The following is a 20,575-nucleotide window of genomic DNA, read 5'->3' on the forward strand; positions in this document are numbered from 1 at the left end:
GACAAAGGAGTTCCTGGCGTTCAACGCCAGCTAGAAGCAACAGCTGGGCGTTGAACACCCAGGAGAGGCTACAAATGGGTGTTAAATGCCCAAAACATGCAGCGTTTGGGCGTTTAACGCCAGGATTGTGGGGAGGAGAATTTTCGAAAACCCACCCCCTCCCTTTAAATTCACATTCGGCCTCCCTTCTCTCATCCACCATTCGATACTAGCTCTCCTTCTATCCATCTGCTTTCCTTTCTTTTGCTTGAGGACAAGCAAACCTCTAAGTTTGGTGTGTTTTTTCGTGATCACTGAGCTAAAACTCATCAAGATCATGGCACCTAAGGGAAAACAAACCACTTCAAGAGGCAAGAAAGAGAATATTCTAAAACCACTTTGGAATCAAGAGAAGCTCTTAAAAAAAAACGTACAGACCATTACCACAAAATAATGGGTCTGAAATTAGTGATCCCGGAAGTTAAATTCGATTTGAAAGAAGACGAATATCTGGAGATACAGAAGCTAAAGCGCCAAAAGCTGTCTCTTGAAGGACCAGACACCCCATAGGTTGAAGGAGCACCCATCATCTTCTAAACTAAAGGTTGTTGAGTTCTAATCTTAGTCTTAACTTTGTGATAATTGTTCTTATTAGGAATTTACCTTAGAAGTTATATTAGTAGTAGTAATTAGTATCTCTATTTTGATTTTATCTCCAATTAAGCTATAATTTATTTTTCTCATCATCATCAAACATGAATAAAATAGTAGATTTTTAGAATAAAAAGGCAATATTTTTATTCTTTCGAGTTCTTAATAAGAAAAATTCTAATTATTTATATGTGGTGGCAATACTTTTTGTCTTCTGAATGAATGCCTGAACAATGCATATTTTTTATATTGAATTTTATGAATGTTAAAATTGTTGGCTCCTGAAAGAATGATGAACAAGAGAAATGTTATTGATGATCTGAAAAATCATGAAATTGATTCTTGAAGTAAGAAAAAGCAGTGAAAAACAAGCTTGCGAAAAAAAAAGCAAAAGAGGTAGAAAAAGCCAATAGCCCTTTAAACCAAAAGGCAAGGGTGAAAATGATCCAAGGCTTTGAGCATCAATGGATAGGAGGGTCCAAGGAAATAAATCCAGGCCAACACCAACACAATCAAGCCCTAAGGTTCCCCAAACGGCAAAACCTAAAATCCGGCTTCATCAATGGAACTGCCGCCGCCGTCTGTGGTTGTCGGTGTCTCCACGGCCTCCTCCTTCCCCTGTCCCAAATCCATGCGGCCAGACCTTCTCTTCTAGGCTTTCTAGCTCGGCACGTCATCCTGTCTTCGTCGGTGACTTCGGTGTTTAAGGCTTCCAGCTGCTGCGCCGTCGTGTCGCCGTCGTCGTCTTGCTGTCGGTGGAAGGTTAGTGAATTTGTTTTTTATTTTGAGCTGTCAAACCCAAAAAACCCCTAGGCTACTTGAGGTTTTTTGGTTGTTTCCAATCCAGCACAGCCTTGGATGAGAGCGAAAGTGACCCTTGGATTTCTTTTTCCCCTGTTTCAATCAGCATTTCATTTATTTTTTATAATGTACAATGTCTGTTGCTGTTTTATAGTTGCTGTTTTGTAATTGGTGGTTGCAGGTTTAGTGTGATTATTGGTTAATGTTTTGTAGTGTTTGGTGCTGAAGGCTGATTATTGAGTTCAGATATAGTTGTTTATTTTGACTTGGGTAAAGAGACTTATGGTCATTTTTTCCTGCCTTGTACCAATTCAGATGATTATTTTTAGAGGATGCGCACTTATTTATGTATCTTGAGAAACTGTTTCTGTTTGTTTTGAGCACTTAGTGTCACCAAGAAAGCTTAGTTTTGCCAAATGGTCTTCAAAGCAACTCATCCAAAATGCTGCTACACAAATCCAAGGCTATTGTCTCTTAAAGCCTGCATGCTCCTTCATTTGGTGAAGCCTTTCTAGCACTAGTCCACTGCCAAATTTGTTATTAATAATGTTATCAAATTTGTTTATCCAAGTACTATGTTTATTTTTTTCAGTTGGATTTATGATAATTCATTTGATATTCTTCCTATTCTTGTGAGATATTTCTTTTAACATTTTGTGTACTGATGAGGAATTGTACTTGCTTGGTATCATGCTTTCATTTGACAATTTTGTATTTACTATAAAAAAAGAAATCCTAAAAAAGTAATTCACCACTCCATTGGAAAAACTTCATACTACCCTATACCCTCAACTTAATACTTGCATATTTATAATTTATTTATTATTTTATTCTAAAACGGTTTTTTTGGTTGAACCATCGGTTGAACCGATTAGACCAATAAACCAATGAATCAGTAACTAGAGCGGTTTGATGATCGGTCTGGTTCTCAGAACCTTGCTCTTTAGTGTTAACACTGCCTACTGATGAGCGGATATTTTATACGCTTTTTGGGGGTAATTTCATGTAGATTTTAGTATGTTTTAGTTAGTTTTTAGTATAATTTTATTAGTTTTTAGGCAAAATTCATATTTCTGGACTTTACTATGAGTTTGTGTGTTTTTCTATAATTTTAGGTATTTTCTGGCTGAAATTAAGGGAGCTGAGCAAAAGTTTGATTTAGGCTGAAAAAGGACTGCTGATGCTGTATGATTCTGACTTCCCTATACTCGGAATGGATTTTTTGGAGCTACAGGAGTCCGATTGGCGCGCTCTCAATTGGGTTGGAAAGTAGACATCCAGGGCTTTTCAGCAATATATAATAGTTCATAATTTGTGTGAAGATAGATGACGTAAACTGGCGTTCAACATCAGTTCCATGTTGCAGTCTGGCGTTCAGCGCCAAAAACAGGTTGCAAGTTGGAGTTCAACGCCAGAAACAGGTTACAAGCTGGCGTTCAACTCCAGAAACAGCCCAGGCACGTGGGAAGCTTAAGTCTCAGCCCCAGCACACACCAAGTGGGTCCCAGAAGTGGATTTTTGCACTATCCATCTTAGTTTACTCATTTTCTGTAAACCTAGGTTACTAGTTTAGTATTTAAACAACTTTTAGGGATTTATTTTGTATCTCATGACACTTTTAGATCTGAATTTTATACTCTTTGACGGCATGAGTCTCTAAACTCCATTGTTGGGAGTGAGGAGCTCTGCAACGTCTCGATGAATTAATGCAATTATTTCTGTTTTCCATTCAAACATGCTTGTTCCTATCTAAGATGTTTATTCGCGCTTCACTATGAAGAAGGTGATGATCTGTGACACTCATCACCTTCCTCAATCCATGAACGTGTGCCTGACAACCACCTTCGTTCTACATTAGATTGAATGAGTATCTCTTAGATTCCTTAATCAGAATCTTCGTGGTATAAGCTAGAATTGATGGCGGCATTCATGAGAATCCGGAAAGTCTAAACCTTGTCTGTGGTATTCCGAGTAGGATTCAAGGATTGAATGGCTGTGACGAGCTTCAAACTCACGATTGTTGGGCGTAGTGACAGACGCAAAAGGATCAATGGATCCTATTCCGACATGATCGAGAACCAACAGATGATTAGCCGTGCTCTGACAGAGCATTTGGACCATTTTCACTGAGAGGATGGGAAGTAGCCATTGACAACGGTGATGCCCTACATACAGCTTGCCATGGAAGGAACCTTGCATTTATGAAAGTGAGAAAGCATTATGTTGCAGGAATTCAGAAAACAAAGCATCTCCAAAACTCCAACATATTCTCCATTACTGCGTAACAATTACTCCTTTTACACCCTTTTATTTATCTTTTACAATCGAGGCTAAAGAATCCTATTGGTATCCTGACTAAGATTAATAAGATAACCATAGCTTGCTTCAAGCCAACAATCTCCGTGGGATTCGACCCTTACTCACGTAAGGTATTACTTGGACGACCCAGTGCACTTGCTGGTTAGTTGTGCAAAGCTGTGAGAAATAGTCCATTAATATTGGCATACACAATTTCGTGCACCACCTACTAAGACAAAGCATACAAATAGTTCAACTCTTGGTACTAGTGAAGCTGTAGCTTGTGTTGTCCTCCGAGAGAGTCTCTTTCTGCAACACTTGCACAAATGAATTAGTAGAAAAAATACCTGTTCTGTCAAATTTCCATATAATTGCATCCTCTCTAGCGGGCGACAATCTAACTAGCCATAACCGATCATGAAGTTGATTGATAAGCTCTGATAAGTCCACATTTGATGATAAATTTTTGTTGAAATTGAGTGGATTTCATCATGTAAACCCACATTTATTCCCTTAAATAGCATGCTTTTGTGTTTTCTTCCTAAATTGTGTCTAATTGTGAAAACATGCTCTTTTATGCTTAAATTAATCAATTTTATTCCATTTACATTCCATTCGATACCTTGATTTTTTTTATAAGTGATTTCAGGTGTAATAGGTAGGAATAGCTTGATTATAATGGAAGAGGAGCATGCAAGTGAGAGGAAACATGAAGAAACAAAGGAGAAAAGCATTTCGAAGTGTGTGTGTGCACAACCTCTTGTGCGTACTGAAAGAGCATTCTCGTTGGTTAGGAATTTCACACAAATAGAATCTCGTTGATAGTATAGTTCCCAACCAACAAACAACACTCAATCAAAGTTTAGAAGGACATATTGTCACAATTCAAAACCAATATAATTCTGGGAGTTTTAATTCCCAGGTCGTCTCCCAAGGACTAGTTATCAATGAGTGCGCAATTTCACTTGTGAAGGCAAACGAGACTTTCAATGAAGAGATAAACAATTAGAGGAATAAAAGAACACTCAAAATTGCAAGTAATGAACTAATAAAGGAATTAAAGAACTAACTATATAATATGAACAAGTAAGATATAAAAGTGATTGATGTATGTATGTGTGTGCGTCATTCAAAGCATAAATGAAATCTTGGCTTGGGATGAGCTAGGAGGTCCTTTCCTTGTAGGAACCACAACTATGACAATTGTAATGGATTAATCTCACTTTGTTAACCCTTACATCGGAGAGTAGGTTAAGTGAGCATAGTTGTTCTTAATCCACAAATCCTAACTCATTTGCTAATTGCCCTAGCAACAAGTTAGCGTTAGTGGAAACAGAACAATTAACAATCCAAGAATTATCACTAAATATTGGACATTCCAACTCTAAGAACCCATATGCTCATTTTCCCCAAGCCAAGATGTGGAAATTTAACCCATAATCAAAATTGACATTTCCACAAACACTTAGTGGGTATAAACACTAAATATAAGAAAATTGAGAAAATGCTTGAAACTATGAGCAACAATTAGTCAAAAGCAACAATAGCAACTCAACCAAGCATGTAATAATCATCAATCAACAAAATCATCAACAAGAGATCAAAATTGCAAAAAGTATATATATTAATGGTGGACGAAATTGTGATCCTTATTCTTTAAGTTGCACTCCTTGTAAAATTATGGAATTTAAGAAATTGGCACGAGGGAACCATGGATCATTTGTGATCAATGTTCTAACTATTTTGAGAGGCATCATTATTATGGCACTGGTTGAATCCACAACTCCGTTCAACTAACCAGCAAGTGTACTGGGTCGTCCAAGTAATAAACCTTACGTGAGTAAGGGTCGATCCCACAGAGATTGTTGGTATGAAGCAAGCTATGGTCACCTTGTAAATCTCAGTCAGGCAGATTAAATATTGATTTATGGTTTCGAAAATTAATAATAAAAGGAAATAATAAAAGGGATAGAATACTTATGCAGATTCATTGGTGGGAATTTCAGATAAGCATATGGAGATGCTGCATGGCTCAAGGACGCCTGCTTTCCCACTGCTTCTACTCAATCCTTCTTACTCCTTTCCATGGCAAGCTGTGTATAGGGGTTCACCATCAGCGGTGGCTACTTTCAATCCTCTTGGGAAAATGGTCCTCTGCGGCTGTCACTCGCATGGCTAATCGTCTGGAGGCATCACCCATGGTTGATGGCTACATCCCATCCTCGCAGTGAAAACTACGCTCACGCACTCTGTCACAGCACGGCTAATCACTGGTTGGTTCCCGCTCCTACTGGAATAGAATCCCTTGATTCTTTTGCGTCTGTCACTAACGCCCAGCACTTGCGAGTTTGAAGCACGTCACAGTCATTCATTACCGGAATGCTACTCGGAATACCACAGACAAGGTGAGACTTTCCGGATTCCCAGGATCCTACTCGGAATACCACAGACAAGGTGAGACTTTCCGGATCCTCATAAATGCCGCCATCTATCTAGCTTATACCACGAAGATTCTGTTGGGGAATCTAAGAGATACACATTCAAGCTCTGTTGCATGTAGAACGGAAGTGGTTGTCAATCACGCGCGTTCATAAGTGAGAATGATAATGAGGGTTATCTAATCATCACATTCATCATGTTCTTAGGTGCGAATGAATATCTTGGAATAAGAATAAAAGAGAATTGAATAAAAGAAAATAGAACTGCATTAATACTTGAGGTACAGCAGAGCTCCACACCCTTAATCTATGGTGTGCAGAAACTCCACCGTTGAAAATACATAAGTAAAAGGTTCAGGCATGGCCGAATGGCCAGCCCCCATGATCTGAGAACTATGCGTCCCAAGATGTCAAATACATTAGTTAAATGTTCTATTTATAATAAACTAGCTCCTAGGGTTTACATGAGTAAGTAATTGATGCATAAATCCACTTCCGGGGCCCACTTGGTGTATGTTTGGGCTGAGCTTGATCAATCCACGAGCTGAGGCTTCTCTTGGAGTTGAACTCCGAGTTATGACGTGTTTTGGGCGTTCAACTCCGGATCATGACGTTTTTCTGGCGTTTAACTCCAGACAGCAGCATGAACTTGGCGTTCAACGCCAAGTTACGTCGTCAATTTCCGAATAAAGTATGAACTATTATATATTTCTGGAAAGCCCTGGAAGTCTACTTTCCAACGCCGTTGAGAGCGCGCCAATTGGAGTTCTGTAGCTCCAGAAAATCCATTTTGAGTGCAGGGAGGTCAGAATCCAACAGCATCAGCAGTCCTTTTGTCAGCCTTTTTCAGAGTTTTGCTCAAATCCCTCAATTTCAGCCAGAATTTACCTGAAATCACAGAAAAATACACAAACTCATAGTAAAGTCCAGAAATGTGAATTTAACATAAAAACTAATGAAAACATCCCTAAAAGTAGCTTGAACTTACTAAAAACTACTTAAAAACAATGCCAAAAAGCGTATAAATTATCTGCTCATCAATTAACACTATAACTTTAACTACAAGAAAGAGTATTAAAATTGTAACTATAAAGAGTAGTAATTAAGAAATACTTACAATGGAGGCTAGCAAAATCCAAGATAAAAAATGGAAATGGCACTTGAAATGTAAAATCCTAATATAAACCCTAATAGTGTAAAGAGAAAACTAAACCTAAAGCCTTATACTACTATTCTAAAACTACCTTAATGATATGCTATCCTTCTCCAATGTTTGCCCCTTGCATTATGAGCTGTTAGCATTGGAATTGGGCCTCCAAGCCCCTCAAAATGCGAGTCACGTGCATTTTTAATGAAGGCATGCGTAGGTACCTGTGCGTACGCACAGATTTGTGTGCACGCACACTTGGCCAAAATATCAGGTTGTGCGTACGCACAAGGAGTTGTGCGCATGCACACTTCGCTATACTTTGGATGACTGTGCGATGCGCTAGATGCTGTGCGCTCGCATACTTGGCCTTGATTTGCTACATGTGCGTAGGTGATGAGCGGATAATTTGTATGCTTTTTGGCATTGTTTTTAGTATGTTTTTAGTAGTTTTAGTTGAGTTTTTATTATATTTTTATTAGTTTTTAGTTAAAATTCACTTTTCTGGACTTTACTATGAGTTTGTGTGTTTTTCTGTGATTTCAGGTATTTTCTGGCTGAAATTGAGGGACCTGAGCAAAAATCTGATTCAGAGACTGAAAAGGACTGCAGATGCTGTTGGATTCTGACCTCCCTGCACTCGAAGTGGATTTTCTGGAGCTACAGAAGCCCAATTGGCGCGCTCTCAACGGCGTTGGAAAGTAGACATCCTGGGCTTTCCAGCAATATATAATAGTCCATACTTTGCCCAAGATTTGATGGCCCAAACCGGCGTTCAAAGTCACCTACAGAAATCCCAGCGTTAAACGCCGGAACTGGCACCTAATTGGGAGTTAAACGCCCAAACTGGATTAAAAGCTGGCGTTTAACTCCAGAAAACGTCTCTACACGAAATTCCTTCATTGCTCAGCCCAAGCACACACCAAGTGGGCCCGGAAGTGGATTTTTATGTCATTTACTCATCTATGTACACCCTAGACTACTAGTTTTCTATATATAGGACCTTTTACTATTGTATTTTCATCTATCTTTTGATCATGTTTTGATGATTGAACCCTCATTGGGAGGCTGGCCATTCGGCCATGCCTAGACCTTGTTCTTATGTATTTTCAACGGTGGAGTTTCTACACACCATAGATTAAGGTGTGGAGCTCTGCTGTACCTCGAGTATTAATGCAATTACTATTGTTCTTCCATTCAATTCCGCTTGTTCTTTGTCCAAGATATCACTTGTTCTTCAACTTGATGAAGGTGATGATTGACGCCCATCACCATTCTCACCCATGAATAAGGTGACTGACAACCATTCTTGTTCTACAAGCATCTGAGGCTTAGTGAATATCTCTTGGATTCTTCGGAATCTTCGTGGTATAGGCAGGACCTGATGGCGGCATTCAAGAGAATCCGGAAGGTCTAAACCTTGTCTGTGGTATTCTGAGTAGGATTCAATGATTGAATGACTGTGACGTGCTTCAAACTCCTAGCAGGCGGGGCGTCTGGTGACAGATGCAAAAGTATCGATGGATATTATTCCGGCCTGACCGAGAACCGACAGCTGAATTCCGCTATGCCGTGACAGGACATATGCAATCGCTTTCACTGAGAGGATGGGAGGTAGCTGCTGACAACAGTGAGACCCTATACGAGCTTGCCATGGAAAGGAGTAAGAAAGGATTGGATGAAGGCTGTAGGAAAGCAGAGAGACGGAAGGGAAGGCATCTTCATACACTTGTCTGAAGCTCATACACCAATGATATACATAAGTATCACTATCTTTATCTTCTATGTTATTTTCGTTCATCACCATATACATCTGAGTTTGCCTGACTAAGATTTACAAGATGATCATAGCTTGCTTCAATACTAACAATCTCCGTGGGATCGACCCTTACTCACGTAAGGTTTTATTACTTGGACGACCCAGTGCACTTGCTGGTTAGTTGTGCGAAGTTGTGTAATGCCATGGTATTGAGCGCACCAAGTTTTTGGAGCCATTACCAGGGATTATGAGAGTTGTGAATAAGTATAGTTCACAATTTCGCCGACCAAGTTTTTGGCGCCGTTGCCGGGGATTGTTCATGTTTTGAGCAAGTTTTTGGTCCGGTAACATCAGTGCCAAATTTCTGATCCGGCAACAACACCAAGTTTTTGGCGCCGTTGCCGGGGATTGTTCTTGTGTATGGACAACTGACGGTTCATCTTGTTGCTTAGATTAGGTATTATTTTTCTTCAGAGTTCTTAAGAATGAATTCTAGTGTTTCAAGGTGATGTTCTTATCATCACCAAAGCTGATTGATCATCATCAATTTAGCTCTTGAATGCAATGTCTTGCTGAAGCTTAGCTAGCTATGTCTAATTCCTTTAGACTAAAGCTTTAGACTAACATTGCATGATTCCTGGAATTCTCACTAAGAATTTTGATACCTTTATTTTCCCTTTCACTTAATTTTCGAAAAAGCCAAAAAAAAAATTACAAAATCATAAAAACCAAAAATATTTCTTGTTTGAGTATAGAGTCTCATCTTAAGTTTAGTGTCAATTGCATGTTTCTGTGCTTAATGCATTCATGCATGTGTCCTCATTTGATCTTCAAGTGTTCTTGATGATCTCCTTGTTTTGATCTTTGAATTTTATTGACTTGAGTGTTTTGTTGTTTCTCATATGCATTCTCATTTTGTTAGTGTCAGTAGTATACAAACTGCTAAGTTTGGTGTCTTGCATGCATTGTTATTTGATTTTATTTGCATTTTGATTATTCCTTATTATTAAAAATCCAAAAATATTTTTAATTTGTGTCTTTTCAAGTCAATAATACAGAGAATTGAAGATTCAGAACATACTGCAGAGGAATTATACAGAAAAAGCTGAGCATTCAAAAATGCCCAGTGAAGAAGGCAGACTGGCGTTTAAACGCCAGCGAGGGTACCTGGTTGGGCGTTTAACGCCCAAAGAGGTAGCATTTTGGGCGTTAAACGCCAGAATGTATACCATTCTGGGCGTTTAACGCCAGGATGGTGCTAGGGGGAAGATTTTGTTTTCAAATCAATTTTTTTCAAGTTTTTCAAAATCAAATCTTTTTCAAATCATATCTTTTCAATCAAATGTTTTCAAAATCAATTTCTTTCCTTTTTCAAAGATACTTACTAACAATTAATGATTTGATTGAACATTTTTTGCCTTTTCTGTTAAGGAAGGTTTTATGCTTGAATCATATCTTTTCTTGTTAGGCAAGTCATTAATTTTTAAAATCATATCTTTTCAAATTGTTTTCAAATCATATCTTTTCAATTACATCTTTTTAAAACCAATCATATCTTCTTAACCACATCTTTTTCAAAATAATTTTCAATCAAATCTTTTTGAGTTCTAATTTCAAAATCTTTTTCAAAAATCATTTTATTTCTTTCCCACTTTCATTTTCGAAAATTAAGTAATGTTTTTCAAAAACATTTTCAAAATCTTTCACTTAATTTTCGAAAATTACTTCCCTTCTTCTCACATCCTTCTATTTTTGGACTAACACTATCCCTTAATGCAAAATTCGAACTCCATCTTCTTTGATAAGTTCGAATTTTCTACCTCTGTCTTCCATTTTCTTTTCCTCTGACACCTCAAGGAATCTCTATACTGTGACATAGAGGATTCCATATTTTCTTGTTCTCTTCTCTTTCATATGAGCAGGAACAAAGACAAAGGCATTCTTGTTAAAGCTGACCCTGAACCTGAAAGGACCTTGAAGAGAAAGCTAAGAGAAGCCAAAACACAACTCTCTTTAGAGGACCTGACCGAATTCTTCAAAGAAGAAGAACACATGGCAGCCGAAAACAACAACAATGCAAACAATGCAAGGAAGGTGCTGGGTGACTTTACTGCACCTACCCCCAACTTCTATGGGAGAAGCATCTCTATCCCTGCCATTAGAGCAAACAACTTTGAGCTTAAGCCTCAATTAGTTTCTCTAATGCAACAGAATTGCAAGTTCCATGGACTTCCAATGGAAGATCCTCATCAGTTTTTAGCTGAGTTCTTGCAAATCTGTGACACAGTCAAGACTAATGGGGTTGACCCTGAGGTCTATAGACTGATGCTATTCCCTTTTGCTGTAAGAGACAGAGCTAGAATATGGTTGGACTCTCAACCTAAAGAAAGCCTGGACTCTTGGGAAAAGCTAGTCAATGCCTTCTTGGCAAAGTTCTTTCCACCTCAAAAATTGAGTAAGCTTAGAGTGGAAGTCCAAACCTTCAGACAGAAGGATGGAGAATCCCTCTATGAAGCTTGGGAAAGATACAAACAACTAATCAGAAAATGTCCCTCAGACATGCTTTCTGAATGGAGCATCATAGGTATTTTCTATGATGGTCTCTCTGAACTATCCAAGATGTCTTTGGATAGCTCTGCTGGAGGATCTCTTCATCTGAAGAAGACGCCTACAGAGGCTCAAGAGCTCATTGAAATGGTTGCAAATAACCAATTCATGTACACTTCTGAAAGTAATCCTGTGAACAATGGGACAAGTCAGAAGAAAAGAGTTCTTGAGATTGACACTCTGAATGCCATATTGGCTCAGAACAAGATATTGACTCAACAAGTCAATCTAATTTCTCAGAGTCTGTCTGGAATGCAAAATGCACATGGCAGTACTAAGGAAGCTTCATCTGAGGAAGAAGCTTATGATCCTGAGAACCCTTCAATGGAAGAGATGAATTACCTAGGAGAACCATATGGAAACACCTATAATTCTTCATGGAGAAATCACCCAAATTTCTCATGGAAGAATCAAGAGAGACCTCAACAAGGTTTCAATAATAATAATGGTGGAAGAAACAGGTTTAGCAATGGCAAGCCTTTTCCATCATCTTCTCAGCAACAGACAGAGAGTTCTAAGCAGAATACTTCTGACTTAGCAACAATGGTCTCTGATCTAATAAAGACCACTCAAAGTTTCATGAATGAAACAAGGTCCTCCATCAGAAATTTGGAAGGACAAGTTGGTCAGCTGAGCAAGAAAATTACTGAACTCCCTCCTAGTACTCTCCCAAGTAATACAGAAGAAAATCCAAAAGGAGAGTGCAAAGCCATAGACATGGCCGAATATGGAGAGGAAAGAGAGGAGGAGGACGCCACTGAGGAAGACCTCAGTGGGCCTGTACCAATCTCCTCTGAGTTCCTCAATGAGGAACAATGGGAATCTGAGGCTCAAAATGAGACCATAGAGATTCCATTGGACTTACTTCTGCCACTCATGAGCTCTGGTGAGTATTCTTCCTCTGAAGAGGATGAGTATGTCACTGAAGAGCAAGTTGCTAAATACTTTGGAGCAATCATGAAACTAAATGACTAGTTATTTGGAAATGAGACTTGGGAAGATGAACCTCCCTTGCTCACCAAGGAACTGGATGACTTGTCTAGGCAGAAATTGCCTCAAAAGAGACAAGATCCTGGGAAGTGCATGGAAGAATCCATCATCCTTGGCAGACCCTTCCTAGCCACAGCAAAGGCTGTGATTGATGTTGATAGAGGAGAATTGATCATTCAAGTGAATGAAGAATCCTTTGTGTTTAAGGCCCAAGGACATCCCTCTATCACCATGGAGAGGAAGCTTGAAGAGCTTCCCTCAAATCAGAGACAAACAGAGCCCCCACAGTCAAACTCTAAGTTTGGTGTTGGGAGGCCACAACCAAACTCTAAGTTTGGTGTTGAACCCCCACATTCAAACTCTAAGTTTGGTGTTGGGAGGTTCCAACATTGCTCTGATCATTTATGAGGCTCCATGAGAGTCCTCTGTCAAGCTAATGACATTAAAGAAGCGCTTGTTGGGAGGCAACCCAATGTTTTATAATTAACTATTTTCTTTTGTTATTTTATGTTTTTTGTAGGTTGATGATCATGAGAAGTCACAAAATCCATTGAAAAAGCAAAAACAGAATGAAAAACAGGAAGAAAAAACAGCACACCCTGGAGGAAGAACTCACTGGCGTTTAAACGCCAGTGAGGCTAGCAGTTGGGCGTTTAACGCCCAGTCTGGCACCATTCTGGGCGTTTAACGCCAGAAAGGGGCACCAGACTGGCGTTAAACGCCAGGAAAGGGCAAGAACCTGGCGTTAAACGCCAGGAATGGGCACCAGCCCGGCGTTTAACGCCAGAAATGGCTCAAAACGTGGATTTTGATGCTATTTGGTGCAGGGATGACTTTTCCTTGACACCTAAGGATCTGTGGACCCCACAGGATCCCCACCAACCCCACCACCCTCTCTTCTTCTTCACCCATTCACCAATCACCTCAATACCTCTTCACCACTCACATCCATCTCCTCCATTTCTTCTTCTTCTACTCTCTTCTTTCTTCTTTTGCTCGAGGACGAGCAAACCTTTTAAGTTTGGTGTGGTAAAAGCATTGCTTTTTGTTTTTCCATAACCATTTATGGCATCCAAAGCCGGTTCAACTGAGAAGGCATGACCTCAAGCCCATCACTAAGAAGAAGATGGAGCAAACAAGAGACCCCTCTCATCAAGAGATCCCTGAGATACCTCAAGGGATGCACTTTCCTCCACAAGACTACTGGGAGCAAATTAACACCTCCCTAGGAAAATTAAGTTCTAACATGGGACAACTAAGGGTGGAGCACCAAGAACATGCCATCCTCCTCCATGAAATTGGAGAAGATCAAAGGATCATGAGAGAGGAGCAACAAAGACAAGGAAGAAACATTGAGAAGCTCAAGCACTCCATAAGACCTTCAAGAGGAAGAACAAGCCGCCATCACTGAGGTGGACCCGTTCTTTAATCTCCTTGTTCTTTATTTTTCTGTTTTTCGAAAAATATGCTTTATGTTTATCCATGTTTGTGTCTTATGATCATTAGTGTCTTAGTGTCTATGCCTTAAAGCTATGAATATGAATCCATCACCTTTCTTAAATGAAAACTGTTTTTATCACAAAAGAACAAGAAGTACAGGATTTCAAATTCATCTTTAAAACTAGCTTAATTAGTTTGATGTGGTGACAATACTTTTTGTTTTCTGAATGTATGCTTGAACAGTGCATATGTCTTTTGAATTTGTGGTTCATGAATGTTAAAGTTGTTGGCTCTTGAAAGAATGATGAAAAAGGAGACATGTTACTGAGGATCTGAAAAATCATTAAAATGATTCTTGAAGCAAGAAAAAGCAGTGAATACAAATTTAAAAAAAAAAAAAAAAAAAAAGAGAGAAGCAGAAAAACGAAAAAAAAGGAGAAAGAAAAAGAAAAGAAAGAAATAAAGTTGTGATCCAAGGCAAAAAGAGTGTGCTTAAGAACCCTGGACACCTCTAATTGGGGACTTTAGCAAAGCTGAGTCACAATCTGAAAAGGTTCACCCAATTATGTGTCTGTGGCATGTATGTATCCGGTGGTAATACTGGAAGACAGAGTGCTTTGGGCCACGGCCAAGACTCACAAAATAGCTGTGTTCAAGAATCATCATACTTAACTAAGAGAATCAATAACATTATCTGGATTCTGAGTTCCTAAAGAAGCCAATCATTCTGAATTTCAAAGGATAAAGTGAGATGCCAAAACTGTTCGGAGGCAAAAAGCTACTAGTCCCGCTCATCTAATTTGGAGCTTAGTTTCATTGATAATTTGGAGTCTATAGTATATTCTCTTCTTTTTTATCTTATTTGATTTTCAGTTGCTTGGGGACAAGCAACAATTTAAGTTTGGTGTTGTGATGAGCGGATAATTTGTATGCTTTTTGGCATTGTTTTTAGTATGTTTTAGTAGTTTTAGTTGAGTTTTTATTATATTTTTATTAGTTTTTAGTTAAAATTCACTTTTCTGGACTTTACTATGAGTTTGTGTGTTTTTCTGTGATTTCAGGTATTTTCTGGCTGAAATTGAGGGACCTGAGCAAAAATCTGATTCAGAGACTGAAAAGGACTGCAGATGCTGTTGGATTCTGACCTCCCTGCACTCGAAGTGGATTTTCTGGAGCTACAGAAGCCCAATTGGCGCGCTCTCAACGGCGTTGGAAAGTAGACATCCTGGGCTTTCCAGAAATATATAATAGTCCATACTTTGCCCAAGATTTGATGGCCCAAACCGGCGTTCAAAGTCACCTACAGAAATCCCAGCGTTAAACGCCGGAACTGGCACCTAATTGGGAGTTAAACGCCCAAACTGGATTAAAAGCTGGCGTTTAACTCCAGAAAACGTCTCTACACGAAATTCCTTCATTGCTCAGCCCAAGCACACACCAAGTGGGCCCGGAAGTGGATTTTTATGTCATTTACTCATCTATGTACACCCTAGACTACTAGTTTTCTATATATAGGACCTTTTACTATTGTATTTTCATCTATCTTTTGATCATGTTTTGATGATTGAACCCTCATTGGGAGGCTGGCCATTCGGCCATGCCTAGACCTTGTTCTTATGTATTTTCAACGGTGGAGTTTCTACACACCATAGATTAAGGTGTGGAGCTCTGCTGTACCTCGAGTATTAATGCAATTACTATTGTTCTTCCATTCAATTCCGCTTGTTCTTTGTCCAAGATATCACTTGTTCTTCAACTTGATGAAGGTGATGATTGACGCCCATCACCATTCTCACCCATGAATAAGGTGACTGACAACCATTCTTGTTCTACAAGCATCTGAGGCTTAGTGAATATCTCTTGGATTCTTCGGAATCTTCGTGGTATAGGCAGGACCTGATGGCGGCATTCAAGAGAATCCGGAAGGTCTAAACCTTGTCTGTGGTATTCTGAGTAGGATTCAATGATTGAATGACTGTGACGTGCTTCAAACTCCTAGCAGGCGGGGCGTCTGGTGACAGATGCAAAAGTATCGATGGATATTATTCCGGCCTGACCGAGAACCGACAGCTGAATTCCGCTATGCCGTGACAGGACATATGCAATCGCTTTCACTGAGAGGATGGGAGGTAGCTGCTGACAACAGTGAGACCCTATACGAGCTTGCCATGGAAAGGAGTAAGAAAGGATTGGATGAAGGCTGTAGGAAAGCAGAGAGACGGAAGGGAAGGCATCTTCATACACTTGTCTGAAGCTCATACACCAATGATATACATAAGTATCACTATCTTTATCTTCTATGTTATTTTCGTTCATCACCATATACATCTGAGTTTGCCTGACTAAGATTTACAAGATGATCATAGCTTGCTTCAATACTAACAATCTCCGTGGGATCGACCCTTACTCACGTAAGGTTTTATTACTTGGACGACCCAGTGCACTTGCTGGTTAGTTGTGCGAAGTTGTGTAATGCCATGGTATTGAGCGCACCAAGTTTTTGGAGCCATTACCAGGGATTATGAGAGTTGTGAATAAGTATAGTTCACAATTTCGCCGACCAGTAGGTACAAAAGGCTGTGCGCACGCACACATCGCTTTGCTCTTCTCCTTTGTTTCTTCATGCTTTCTCCTCCTTGCATACTCCTCTTCCATTCTCACCAAGCTATTCCTACTTTATACATCTGAAATCACTCACAAATAGTATCAAGGTAAAGAATTAAAGTCAATGGAATAAAATAGGTTAAATTAGGCACAAAAGAGTATGTTTTCATAATCAAGCATAATTAGGAGAAAAGCTCAAAAGCATGCTATTTAATGGAATAATTGTAGGTTTATGTGATAAAATCCTCTCAATTCTAACAAAAAATTATCGTAAAATATGGATTCATCACGTACGCACAACCTCTTGTGCATACGCACAAGTACCAGCGCGTGACTTCATTGAAAAGTCACGTAGCTCGCGAATTGGAGGCTTTGGAGGCCCAATCCTGATGGCCTAGAGCTCATATGGAGGGGGCAACACTTGGGGAAACATACCATATCATTAGTAGTAGTATTAGATAGTTTTAGGAGGTTTTAGGTTTTAGTTTTCTCTTAGTTTTTTTCTCTCAACTTTCTTAGGGTTTTATTAGGGTTTATATTGCAAAGTGCTATTTTCATTTTGATCTTGGATTCTAGCTTGCCTCCATTGTAAGTATTTCTTAATTTTTTCTTTAATTACTACACTTGAGTTACACTTTCTTATATTTAAAGACATTTTATTAATATATACATATATTTGCATCTTTAAATTCTAGTTGATGAACTTGATGAATTTTTTGTTATTATATGTTTGTTTGAGTTACTAGTTTTGATTTTGATCATTTGTGGTTCATAGTTTTTATTATTTTCCCAATTTTGTCATGTTTTATGATTATGCCTACCAAATGTTTGTGGAAATGTCAATTTTGATCATGAGATAATTTTCCACTCCATGGCTTGGGGAAAATGAGCATATGGGATACTAGAGTTGTAATGTCCAACATTTAGTGATAATTCATGGATTGTTAATTATTCTTATTTCCACTAACACTAGCTTTTTACTAAGGTAATTAGTAAGTTATTTAGGATTTGTGGATTAAGAACAACTATGCTCACTTGACTTACTCTTCGATGTTAAAGGTTAACTAAGTAAGATGAATCCATCATAATTGCCATAGTTGTGGTTATGACAAGGAAAGGATTCCCTAGCTCATCCCAAGCTAAGGTTTCATTTATGTTTTGAACCATACACTCCAATCAATCCAAAACTTTACTTGTTCATATTACATAGATAGTTCTTTAATTTGTTTATTGGTTCATTAGTTGTAATTTTGATTGTTCTTTTATTGCTTTAATTGTTATTTCATTATTAAGAATCCCCTTGATCTTGCAACCAAAATGCACTTGTGGTCACTAGTTTCTTGGGAAGACGACCCGGGATTCTACTCCCGGATTAAATTGGTTTCAAATTATGACTTCTCTAAATTAAACTTTGGTTGTGAGTCGCCTTATCGATTGAGACTATACATGCAACGCTAAATCCCATTTCTTCCCTTTTGAGGGAGAGATTTCCTAACTAACGATCCAGCACATACCAAGTTTTTGGCGCCGCTGTCGGGGAACTAAGCGCAATGAGTGCTATAATTTTAGTTGTTATGAATATGTGAATAGTGTGAATACTTGATTTTTGTTTGTTACTTGACATTAATTGGTAGTTAACACCTTTATCTAGATAGTTTTGGTAAGTAGCGAAAGTTAGGACTTCTTTTGATTTATTCATTACCCTTGTTAATACCTTTGCATTTTATTTTCCCTTTTCACTATGAGCTATCACCCTTTGACTTGGAGTTTGGTTGTTATCATGTTGTAGGGAATAACAATACCAACATTGGGTCACATCATGATATGGGAAGCCAATCTAAGGGGGAGTCACAAGCATGCAATTCTTCGCAACAAGGACCTCCACATGAGCCCTATAATAATAATGCCTACCAACCTCCCATACATAGTGTGACTCACTATCATTATAATCCTTCGCCACCACATGTTTATACCCCCTACCCTCTACATGAGCCACAACCACTAAGCTCTCAAGCCCCTCTATTCTTCCAACCACCAACTTATTCTTATCCATCTTTTCAGCCACTATACATAGAGCAACCTAACATTTACCATCATCCCATGAAGAGGGCAATCTTCAAGCTTTCATGCAAGAGCAACAGGAGTTCCATAACAAGCAGGAAACTTACATGGTAACCATTGCTGAAGCCTTATCCTGTTTGACTCTTTCTCTTTCAAACAATCACAACACCCACCAAGCTTCCACCTCTAGTGGCCTACCTTCTCAACCTCAACCAAATCCCAAGGAAAGCATTAATGCTATTATCCAAAGGAGTGGTACCAAATTAGATGAAGTTGGTCTTAAGCCTACAAGTGTGAGCAAGGAAACCCATAATAAAGAAATAAAAGAGGAAATAGAGGTAGAAAGAGGTGAGAAGGAGGATATTACAAGAGAAGAGGAAGATATATTGAAGGTCAAGGAGCCCAAAAGGAAAAATTCCCTTGAGGAGCCCACACTAATTCCTTTTTCGTCGGTAGCTAAAAAAGCTAAGAAGCATGAAGACTTTGACCCCAATGTGGTGGAAATCTTCAAGGATGTGAAAGTTACCGTCCCTCTTTTTCAAGCTATCCAACAAGTTGCAAAGTACGCTAAATTTTTAAAGGATGTTTGCACTCACAAGGAGAAAATTGGTGAGCTAGGTAAGAATCCGGTAAATGACTCTATCTCTTCTCTTGTTTCGGTGAAGTGTAGTGATCCTGGTCCTTGCCTAGTAACTTGTGTGATTGGTGGGATGAAGTTCATGGATTGCATGTGTGATTTGGAAGCTTGTGTGAGCATCATGTCCCTCCCTATCTATGAAAAGTTGAACTTGTCAGCAATGAAGCGGTCCAGATCAAGATTTGTGTTGGCGGACAAAAGTATTGTGTCGGTTGTGGGAATTACGGAGAATGTCTTGGTAAATATTCAAGAGTTGCTATTTTTGGTAGATTTTCACATTTTGAAGACCCTTCTGATTGATTCGGACAAGCCATCTTCTATCCTCCTTGGGAGGCCATTTTTGAAGACATCCCGGTTCAAGTTAGATGCATTTTTAGGGTCTTATTCATTTGAAGCCTAAGGAAAAGTAGTGAAGTTCACCTTGGAGGGAGCCAAGAAACCAACCCATAAAGCATATTCTATCTTTGGTTGTGATCTAATTGAAGAGCGAGTAGTTGAGGCTAATGTGGGACATGAAGAAGAAAAGGTTGCCAAGGAGCCTATATCATGGGAGCACACACAATCCAAGCATGCCAAGGAGTTGGAGATTTTCCTCCTCAGAAAGGTTCCAAATGTTGATCATTGAATTCATGCACGTCCAACTTAAGGACGTTAAACTAAAGTGCTAGGTGGGAGACACCCTACTATGGTAACATTGTTCTAACCCTTCTCTCTTTGTTTATATTTTGACTTAATTGCATTTTTGTTATGTTGGTTCACTTAGGATTAGTTTAATTTTTGAGCATAGATAGGTTAATTTGCATATAGATAATGAATGTATGAATTTTTGGATGTTTGGGGTTGAACTTTTGTTGAGTTAAGGCTTAGTACCTTAGAATTTGAAGAAATTTTTTTGGCAAAACAGGGTATTGTGCGTGCGCACACCCCTGTGCGTATGCACACAATCACCAAATTTTGCATCTTGTGCGTACGCACCCACCTGTGCCTACGCACACTAGCCTGCGCAGCCCCTATTGGGAGCACTCGCACCTCTCTGTACGTGTGCATCCCAGTATCTTTCACCCTTTGTGCGTGCGCACCCGCTTGTGCGTACACACACCAACTCTTTTTTGCGCACTCTATGCGTATGCACCCACTTGTGCATATGGCAACTCAATTGCGCT

At 39.1% G+C, this 20,575-nt stretch overlaps 1 protein-coding gene across 1 annotated transcript; it reads left to right on the top strand.

The window, feature by feature from the left end:
• Positions 1 to 18,882: 18,882 nt before the first annotated feature.
• On the top strand, positions 18,883 to 19,812 carry LOC130979751 (uncharacterized). Its single transcript, XM_057903289.1, has one exon. The coding sequence runs from the start codon at positions 18,883 to 18,885 to the stop codon at positions 19,810 to 19,812; it is 930 nt and encodes a 309-aa protein (XP_057759272.1).
• The last annotated feature ends 763 nt before the right edge of the window (positions 19,813 to 20,575 follow it).

This window comes from Arachis stenosperma, chromosome 1 (genome assembly GCF_014773155.1).
Source record: "Arachis stenosperma cultivar V10309 chromosome 1, arast.V10309.gnm1.PFL2, whole genome shotgun sequence".
In the NCBI taxonomy this organism is placed as follows: Eukaryota; Viridiplantae; Streptophyta; class Magnoliopsida; order Fabales; family Fabaceae; genus Arachis; species Arachis stenosperma.

Coding starts and splice junctions, on each gene's coding strand:
- LOC130979751 (XM_057903289.1), top strand. CDS start 18,883: ATGGTAACCATTGCTGAAGCCTTATCCTGTTTGACTCTTTCTCTTTCA.